The sequence below is a fragment of the Leuciscus leuciscus genome (assembly GCF_965113295.1).
Source record: "Leuciscus leuciscus genome assembly, chromosome: 20".
NCBI classification, from domain to species: Eukaryota; Metazoa; Chordata; class Actinopteri; order Cypriniformes; family Leuciscidae; genus Leuciscus; species Leuciscus leuciscus.
This window is the reverse complement of record NC_138744.1, coordinates 15,089,519-15,100,487: the sequence shown is the minus strand read 5'-3', so window position 1 is coordinate 15,100,487 and position 10,969 is coordinate 15,089,519. Positions and strand designations below refer to the sequence as shown.

At 37.4% G+C, this 10,969-nt stretch overlaps 1 protein-coding gene across 1 annotated transcript; it reads left to right on the top strand.

The window, feature by feature from the left end:
• The first annotated feature begins 753 nt into the window (after positions 1 to 753).
• On the top strand, positions 754 to 2,305 carry mrpl17 (mitochondrial ribosomal protein L17). The gene is made up of 3 exons (XM_082149927.1): positions 754 to 1,143; positions 1,800 to 1,868; positions 1,966 to 2,305. Exons 1-3 carry the CDS (start codon positions 970 to 972, stop codon positions 2,224 to 2,226), a joined length of 504 nt encoding a protein of 167 aa, XP_082006053.1. The 5' UTR covers positions 754 to 969; the 3' UTR covers positions 2,227 to 2,305.
• Positions 2,306 to 10,969: the final 8,664 nt, after the last annotated feature.

The following is a 10,969-nucleotide window of genomic DNA, read 5'->3' as shown; positions in this document are numbered from 1 at the left end:
TCATATTTTGTTGGTACGTTTTGATTTCAATGCATTATAAAAAAAAATATATATAAACTGTGTTTTTGTTTATATATCCAGGACAACACACATTAATTAACACTAATGTTATATAAATGTGCACTTTAAGCCAAAATAGATCATTTTCATCTCCTGTCTCTGAGCTGATTAAATGTTAAAATAAGCTGCACACTAAGCCAAAGGACAACATTGTAACATCATATATGATTTCTATTTTCTACAATTTATGGCTGAAGACAATGGTTCTATAATGCTGTATATTGACTATTTTGGTATACATTTTCTTGCATGAAGAGTCTGCATCCTAAACATAATCCGATAAAGGTTTGTTTTAAAAACATGTTTTTTATAACAGAATTAAACTTTAAGATTTAAGCTTTGCTTTTACTTCTTGGGGAGCATACCCCGAGACTTTTTCTACTTTACTTTTATTTGTGGGCCTTTTGTAAGTGGGGCCTTTTGGAGGAGTTTATATGCATATGGGCATCAGACACTCCAAGCACAGAGATGAAACTCAGAGGAGAACTTTTAAGCTTTAGGCTAAATATTTTCTGAATAAATTATAAAAAAGTATCTCAGATCTACTTAAAATATGATAAGAAAAACTGACATAAAGCTTTTAAGGGGTACATTTTAACCGTATTTACTATTTAGTGCTTGATATAATCGCTTTTGTCAAAACGTGCATGCGGAACCTTACTCAAGTCTTGTTTTTCATTCCGGACTCTTTAGACCGACGTACTATATCACATGTATTGCAGCTGAACCATAGAGCTGAACGTACAACCTTTTACTCTATTTTAAGTAAATGCACTTGTTTATATACTGTGGATGCAGTCGCTGATCACAGCAGCGCTCGTCTGAGTTCTCTTTACTTTTGCAGTAGATTTACGTTGTTTAACAAAGGGGATTTCTTTTCTGGAGTAGTGTCCTTCATCGCTTCTTGAAATGCGACTCACCCTGCGGGCTTTGATTTCCCATGGCCGAGTGGCTCGTCGGATGGGACTCGGACCTGAGTCCAGAATCAACATGCTTCGGAACATACTCACTGGTCTGGTTCGACACGAGAGAATAGAGACAACAAGAGCCCGAGCCGATGAAGTTCGCTTTTACGCTGAAAAGGCAAGTACAAGCAGGCTACAAGATGGCAGTACCTAACTTACATTTATTATATAAATAAATACATATTTAAATAAATTTAAAACAATAAAACGGCGTCAAACTTTGTTTCATCTTGCACTTCTGAAAAATATTTAGACAGAATAAGGATTTGATCGTGATGTAAAAATCGTAATATATATATAAGGGTTAAGCTGAAATGTCCAAACAGTGAAATTCTGATTAAAGTAATATAAGGGATAGTTCAAACAAAAAAAATAAAATTCTGTCATCATTTAGGCTACTCACCCTCAAGTTCCAAACCTGTCTGAATTTCTTTCTTCTGCAAAAGAAGATATTTTGTAGAATATGGGCAACCAAACAAACAGTTGATGAAAGCCCCATTGAAAAAAAAAAATATATATACTATGGAAGTCAATTGTTTGGTTACTGACATTCCTCAAAAAATATGTTTGTGTTCATCAGAAGAAAAAAAAAGTAGTTTGGGAACAACTTGAGGGTGACTAAATGATGACCGACATTTCATTTTTGTGTGAACTATCCCTCTAAAGAGTTTTGCAGTTTCAACAATTAAAATTCTTTAAAACGGTTATTGTTTTTGAATGACTTTGTTTCTATTTTGACTTTATTTTTTTTAACATTTGTGTTTTCTTTTTTAGATTATTGATTATGCAAAAAAGGGAGAAACTAATGAAAAGTCAATGAAAATGGCTGATTTCTGGCTAACGGTAAGTTTTCAGTCATTGCTTAAAAAGCTCTAACAATGTGCTAACAGTGTTTCTGAGTAAAGGACATCTACATTGATTTATTTATTTTTTCATTCAGGAAAAAGATTTGATCCCCAAACTCTTCAAAGTTCTGGCGGTAAGATTTGAGAATCAGACAGGTGGATATACGCACATGGCCCGCATTCCTAACAGAGAGAATCTGGACCACGCAGCCATGGCTGTCCTGGAGTACAAAGGCAACCCTTTCCCTCCCCTGTCCCCCATGAAACGTGTCCGTGAACTGAGCTTGGTAAACCAACTTCTGAAAGGATACCGAGAAGAAAAAGCTCAAATGCTCGCTGAGAAAAAGGACTTCTAATCTTGCACTGTATTTGTACATTACATTTCATGTCATAAACCAGTATACATTTAATTAAAATATCACTTTTTGTTCCCAATATTTGTGTATGTATGGTTGATGATCTAACATGCCCATGACTTTTTTTGAATCAGTATTTTAAAATCAAAATGGATATATCTGTGTAAGATGAGCGTGTCTGGGGTCCTGTAACTGGTCACAAACAGATGTTTTTATTTTTTGTGCCATTTTTTATTAGCATTTTGTCTTCACTAATTAATTCCAGATGAACCTGTGGTGTGACAAGCGAATGAAAGTATACATAGATATTAGAAAGATATTATTTTGTATGAATCTGTTCATTCTAAAGTACTTATCTTTGTTTGGGTGCAACTTAATTTTTCTGCATCCCAATATGGGTCAACACGCTTGGATATAACAATTGGTCAAATTTTGATTAAAAATATTGTAAAATCTAGGATTCACTTTGATGAATGAAGGGATGTGAGACTACATCGTTTTAAACTGATTTTCAAGCCCCATGACAATAATTTGTTATTGTTTGTACTTTAGAGTAGTAGGTGGTTTACAATTAGCTACCTTCATTGCTAATCTAACTGCAAAAAGAACCAAACAAGCCACTGTAGTAAAACAGACCATTTTAATTTGGCAAAAAGGGTATGCACTGCCAAGTCATTTGACACTATTAAAATGCATTCAGTATGAACAGTGCAACAGAAATGTGCTTAACTGAATCTTTCTGTGCTCCCGAATGTGATGTGCTATTATCTATCATACATTCAAAAAGTGTGTTCTCTCTTCTCTGCTAGGTGTGCACACTCACTGAAGAGATGGGGAAAAAATCATGGCAAAGCCTTTTAGAATAACCTTTTCTAGTGTCTTCCTGACAAATCAAGTTGCAAATCAAGCGTTTCAGGCCCATTTACGTCTGTTAATAAAAATAAAATAAAATAAATCACACAAACTAAGCTTTAATAACTCTTCAAGTATGGTTCATCTCTTTAAAAAACAGTGTTGAATATAAATATGTCATTATGTACATAACTTATGGGCTTAGATTTAAAACGGGTCAATTTCAGATGGAGATTATATGGATATGTTAATATATATAACATAAATACGACCCACAGCTTGTTTTTCTTTTAAAATAAAACAAACACAGCAGTGATAATGGGCATTTTACAGATAAAACCTTCACATTTTACCTGTACATTTGTCATTCACTCTATTGCATTATGACATAAAAATTCCTGACATTTACAGACATAGCTAACACGCTCATATACATCGGAAAACAATTCATGTGAAGAAGTCTACAATGATGGCGTGCATTTTATTTTATACCTGTAAAAGACGATATTAATATGAATAGGCTACACGTTCAAGCGATGCCCCTTCACCGTTGCTTATCAAGAATGAAGTGTATCGCGTAGAACTCCCTATACAAATATACGTAAAGACGCGAACATGCACTTATAACCAATCACACACATCCTTCTCCAGCTACAATAATATATTGTATTAATTTGAAGCAACGCGTATTATACAACCCAAAATATTTGCAACAAGCATTTAGATGAAAACAGTAATGATAATAAAACAATCATAAATCGAATATAAATCTGAAAATAATCTCTTAAAGCATAAACAGATGAAAACCACAGAAATACACAAGAAAACTGATAGAGATAATAATTATGCAACTTATCAAAAAAACAAAACATATATATATATATATATATATATATATATATATATATATATATATATATAAAGAATAAGAAGCTGTTAATTTTGAGAATTATTCAGCATAGCTACCATGCACAAGAAAAAAAAATGGTCATAAACTTCACTACAAGGGTAAAACAGATATGTTTAAGAACAATGGAATACAAATTATTAGTCACTCTTTGTATTTGTATTGCATGTCCAGTTTGAATCTAAACAGCCTAGATTTGACGTCACTCACAAACACTTGAGTTAATTGAGCCTATGACACCACCATTGTGACGTCATAGGGATCTATACAACTGAGTGCAGAGGAATTTTGCCTTTTGTAGCGAGTCGGCGAATGAACGTAAGTATGCTTTTCATTCAAGGTTTGGAGATTTGAATTTTTATATTTGTATTACTCAGATTAGAATCTACTTAAACAATAGAATGTTATTGACTCGATGCAGATACATGAATAGGCATGCTATACAGTGGTAATTTGTGTGGAACATTTTGGGGAGGCTAATATGTAAACTGGGTTTGATGTTTTTAATATACTAACGTTAGCTATTTGTTGATATGCTCCCATACACAGATGATATCCTCCTATATTCTTGATATTTAATGACACATTATTATCTCAATCAACAAAACACATTAAATCAACAAATACAGACTATGACAAATACAGACATAGACGTTATATTGTCTTTTGAACTCCACCACTCCTTTAATATGATCTTAGCATCTTAGTTATCCACATTAGTAGTTAAATTGATTTAAAAAAAAAATATATAGCTTAACTTTTTCAGCTTAATTGTTCATTTTGAAAAGATTTTAAGGAGGCTCTTTGACTGGACTCCCTTGTCTCTTCTGATTGACAGCCAAGGGAATACACTGTAGAACATTTCTTTTTTCGAGTATTTTGATAACTAAGACAAACAGTTTATAGGTTTGTATGTGTTTACTCAACTCATCTCTTCCATTTCTCTGTCTTTCACAGTGTTTTACATATAGAGATTGCACAAAGGCAGTATTGTTCAGTTCTTTAGATCATCATCAAATCCAAATCAATATGAGTATGTCAACCTTTCCCATCGGTTGTCCTGAGAGTGCAGAGCAGTCATTATGTCCTGAACTCTCAGATGAGCTCACCAAGGCCCTTGCTGCAGGGGAGTGGTGGGCAATAATGGAGGTTTCACATCCCATCTCTGAGGAGCCTGAGTATGGGGACCTCACCTCAGGGCTGTGGTGGGGAACAGTGGAGGCAAGAGAAACTCCATGCCCCACATCCCTGAAGTCCATGAAGCAGAACAAGGCAGAGGGAGCACCTGTGCCCACCAGGTCCCAACAGGAATCAACTGTGCATGCCAGTTCTAAGAAGTTGAACCTCACCTCATCCCTGGCCTTCAAGGATGTATCTGAGAAGGCCCTGAACTCAGATACAACACTGAAATCCACAGAACAGCAGAGAAAGTGGAGGCAGAAAAAGCCACAGGAAGCACCAGTGGCTGTCGAGTCCCCACAGAAAGCACCTGTGCCCACTGGGTCTCCACGGGGAGCACCTGTGCCCCAGTCTCTACGGAGACCACCTGTGCCTGCCCCAAAGGTGCTCGCATGTTCCTCACATCGAGCACCCATGCCAGAAAAGGTCCCAGATAGGCGAAAACTAAATATCTCTGAGCTTCTCAGCCGGCAGGAGCGGCTGCAGCAGCAGAAGCCTCAAGCTCCTTCTCTTCAGGGAAAACTGCCTGACAACATATTAAAAAGGCCAAAGATCCCTGAGCCTCTGAGACGGGAGCTGCTGCAGCAGAGGCCTCAAGCTTCTTCTCCTCGAGGAGCACCCATTCCTGACAAGACCTCAAAGAAGGAAAAACTAGAGGTCCCTGAGCTACTGAGACCAGAGCTACTGCAGCTGAAGCCTCAAGCTTCTCTTCAGGGAACACTGCCTAACAATATCTCAAAAAGGCAAAAGCTAAAGATCCCTGAGCCTTTGAGAGGGGAGCTGCTGCAGCAGAGGCCTCAAGCTTCCTCTCCTCGAGGAGCACCCATTCCTGACAAGACCTCAAAGAGGGAAAAACTAGAGGTCCCTGAGCTACCGAGACGAGAGCTACTGCAGCTGAAGCCTCAAGCTTCTCTTCAGGGAACACTGCCTGGCAATGTCTCAAAGAGGCAAAAGCTAAAGATTCCTGAGCCTCTGAGACGGGAGCTGCTGCGGCAGAGGCCTCAAGCTTCTTCTCTTCAGGGAGCACCCGTGTCTGACAAGACCGCAAACAGGGAAAAACTAAAGATCCTGGAGCCACTGAAGCAGGAGATGCTGCAGCAGAAGCCTGTCTGTTGTGCACAGGGATCACCTGTCCCTGAGAAGGTTCCAGGGAAGAGAAATCTGATCTCTGAGCTACTGAGGAAGGAGCTGGTGCAGAAGAAGCCCCAAGCCAATAAACCATTGCCTGACAGAACCCCAGTGGGAGCGTCTGAGCATGCCAGGACCCAACAGGGAGCATCTGGGTTTCATCTGTGGCAGCAGAAACCAAGTCCCTTTGCACAGTCCCATCCTGGACCACCCATGTCCAGTCAGAGTAAGAGGAGCACAGAAGCATCTGTAAGTCCCTTCCATCTCTTGTTTTTGCTTATTTTCATATATATATATATATATATATATATATATATATATATATATATATATATATATATATATAAAATGTAAACATTGACTTCAAATATGCTTTATGTTTTCTAGGTCCTCTATTCAAATCCTTTTAGTTTTAGTATTTCAAAACTATAGAAAGATATGTGTTTAGATTAAGTCTAGCAAGCACTCATTAATGATTATGTTTGTTTCTTCAACAGGACAATGTAGGTGTGTGTCAGCCACCTCCCCAAAATAAAATGTGTGTGGAAACTGACAAGAAGGTGCAGCTGAGTCCTAAACTGAGGAGCAGGAATAAGATAAGCACTTCACACCTGGACCAGAGCAGCCTTCAGCCCAGGTCCCAGCTGAACCGGAAGAGAGCATTGGTAAGTTCCCTCCTTTTTTTTTTTTCAGATTTAAAAATGTAAACACTTTAATCATTTAATATATGACTAGTATTATCATATTCTTTTCAGTTTATAGAACCCTCATATTGAAATTGTAGAAGGGACATGTATTAAGATTTTCTCTAAGAATCACTCATTAAATCTGCAGCGTGACATGATATGTCTGTTCCTTCAACAGGACAATGCAGGTGTGGACCAGGCACCTCCACAAAAAATGCAGCGCTTGGCAATCAAAGTCAAGGACCAGCAGTTGGAACCAGGCAGCTTGAAGAAACTGTGCAATTTATGTTGCATATACATACATTTTTGTAACGTTTTAAATATTTAATAGAAATATGTTATATTGTGTTGGTAAGTTTTGATTGGAATGCATAATAAAAAATCAAATATAAACTGTGCTGTTGTTTATATATCCAGGACAACACACATTAATTAACACTAATGTTATATAAATGTGCACTTCAAGCCAAAATAGATCATTTTCATCTCCTGTCTCTGAGCGGATTAAATGTTCAAAATAAGCTGCACACTTAGGCATGTTAACACCTGTGTCTGGGGTCCTGTAACTGGTCACAAACAGATGTTTTTATTTTTTGTGCCATTTTTTATTAGCATTTTGTCTTCACTAATTAATTCCAGATGAACCTGTGGTGTGACAAGCGAATGAAAGTATACATAGATATTAGAAAGATATTATTTTGTATGAATCTGTTCATTCTAAAGTACTTATCTTTGTTTGGGTGCAACCCCCTGCTTTAATTTTTCTGCATCCCAATATGGGTCAACACGCTTGGATATAACAATTGGTCAAATTTTGATTAAAAATATTGTAAAATCTAGGATTCACTTTGATGAATGAAGGGATGTGAGACTACATCGTTTTAAACTGATTTTCAAGCCCCATGACAATAATTTGTTATTGTTTGTACTTTAGAGTAGTAGGTGGTTTACAATTAGCTACCTTCATTGCTAATCTAACTGCAAAAAGAACCAAACAAGCCATTGTAGTAAAACAGACCATTTTAATTTGGCAAAAAGGGTATGCACTGCCAAGTCATTTGACACTATTAAAATGCATTCAGTATGAACAGTGCAACAGAAATGTGCTTAACTGAATCTTTCTGTGCTCCCGAATGTGATGTGCTATTATCTATCATACATTCAAAAAGTGTGTTCTCTCTTCTCTGCTAGGTGTGCACACTCGCTGAAGAGATGGGGGAAAAATCATGGCAAAGCCTTTTAGAATAACCTTTTCTAGTGTCTTCCTGACAAATCAAGTTGCAAAGCAAGCGTTTCAGGCCCATTTACGTCTGTTAATACAAAACAAAACAAAAATCACACGAACCTAGCTTTAATAACTCTTCAAGTATGGTTCATCTCTTTAAAAAACAATGTTGAATATAAATGTCATTATGTACATAACTTATAGGCTTAGATTTAAAACGGGTCAATTTCAGATGGAGATTATATGGATATGTTAATATATATAACATAAATACGACCCACAGCTTGTTTTTCTTTTAAAATAAAACAAACATAGCAGTGATAATGGGCATTTTACAGATAAAACCTTCACATTTTACCTGTACATTTGTCATTCACTCTATTGCATTATGACATAAAAATTCCTGACATTTACAGACATAGCTAACACGCTCATATACATCGGAAAACAATTCATGTGAAGAAGTCTACAATGATGGCGTGCATTTTATTTTATACCTGTAAAAGACGATATTAATATGAATAGGCTACACGTTCAAGCGATGCCCCTTCACCGTTGCTTATCGAGAATGAAGTGTATCGCGTAGAACTCCCTATACAAATATACGTAAAGACGCGAACATGCACGTATAACCAATCACACACATCCTTCTCCAGCTACAATAATGTTTTGTATTAATTTGAAGCAACGCGTATTATACAACCCAAAATATTTGCAACAAGCATTTAGATGAAAACAGTAATGATAATAAAATAATCATAAATCGAATATAAATCTGAAAATAATCTCTTAAAGCATAAACACATGAAAACCACAGAAATACACAAGAAAACTGATAGAGATAATAATTATGCAACTTATCAAAAAAAAACATATATATATATATATATATATATATATATATATATAAAGAATAAGAAGCTGTTAATTTTGAGAATTATTCAGCATAGCTACCATGCACAAGAAAAAAAAATGGTCATAAACTTCACTACAAGGGTAAAACAGATATGTTTAAGAACAATGGAATACAAATTATTAGTCACTCTTTGTATTTGTATTGCATGTCCAGTTTGAATCTAAACAGCCTAGATTTGACGTCACTCACAAACACTTGAGTTAATTGAGCCTATGACACCACCATTGTGACGTCATAGGGATCTATACAACTGAGTGCAGAGGAATTTTGCCTTTTGTAGCGAGTCGGCGAATGAACGTAAGTATGCTTTTCATTCAAGGTTTGGAGATTTGAATTTTTATATTTGTATTACTCAGATTAGAATCTACTTAAACAATAGAATGTTATTGACTCGATGCAGATACATGAATAGGCATGCTATACAGTGGTAATTTGTGTGGAACATTTTGGGGAGGCTAATATGTAAACTGGGTTTGATGTTTTTAATATACTAACGTTAGCTATTTGTTGATATGCTCCCATACACAGATGATATCCTCCTATATTCTTGATATTTAATGACACATTATTATCTCAATCAACAAAACACATTAAATCAACAAATACAGACTATGACAAATACAGACATAGACGTTATATTGTCTTTTGAACTCCACCACTCCTTTAATATGATCTTAGCATCTTAGTTATCCACATTAGTAGTTAAATTGATTTTAAAAAAAAATATATAGCTTAACTTTTTCAGCTTAATTGTTCATTTTGAAAAGATTTTAAGGAGGCTCTTTGACTGGACTCCCTTGTCTCTTCTGATTGACAGCCAAGGGCATACACTGTAGAACATTTCTTTTTTCGAGTATTTTGATAACTAAGACAAACAGTTTATAGGTTTGTATGTGTTTACTCAACTCATCTCTTCCATTTCTCTGTCTTTCACAGTGTTTTACATATAGAGATTGCACAAAGGCAGTATTGTTCAGTTCTTTAGATCATCATCAAATCCAAATCAATATGAGTATGTCAACCTTTCCCATCGGTTGTCCTGAGAGTGCAGAGCAGTCATTATGTCCTGAACTCTCAGATGAGCTCACCAAGGCCCTTGCTGCAGGGGAGTGGTGGGCAATAATGGAGGTTTCACATCCCATCTCTGAGGAGCCTGAGTATGGGGACCTCACCTCAGGGCTGTGGTGGGGAACAGTGGAGGCAAGAGAAACTCCATGCCCCACATCCCTGAAGTCCATGAAGCAGAACAAGGCAGAGGGAGCACCTGTGCCCACCAGGTCCCAACAGGAATCAACTGTGCATGCCAGTTCTAAGAAGTTGAACCTCACCTCATCCCTGGCCTTCAAGGATGTATCTGAGAAGGCCCTGAACTCAGATACAACACTGAAATCCACAGAACAGCAGAGAAAGTGGAGGCAGAAAAAGCCACAGGAAGCACCAGTGGCTGTCGAGTCCCCACAGAAAGCACCTGTGCCCACTGGGTCTCCACGGGGAGCACCTGTGCCCCAGTCTCTACGGAGACCACCTGTGCCTGCCCCAAAGGTGCTCGCATGTTCCTCACATCGAGCACCCATGCCAGAAAAGGTCCCAGATAGGCGAAAACTAAATATCTCTGAGCTTCTCAGCCGGCAGGAGCGGCTGCAGCAGCAGAAGCCTCAAGCTCCTTCTCTTCAGGGAAAACTGCCTGACAACATATTAAAAAGGCCAAAGATCCCTGAGCCTCTGAGACGGGAGCTGCTGCAGCAGAGGCCTCAAGCTTCTTCTCCTCGAGGAGCACCCATTCCTGACAAGACCTCAAAGAAGGAAAAACTAGAGGTCCCTGAGCTACTGAGACCAGAGCTACTGCAGCT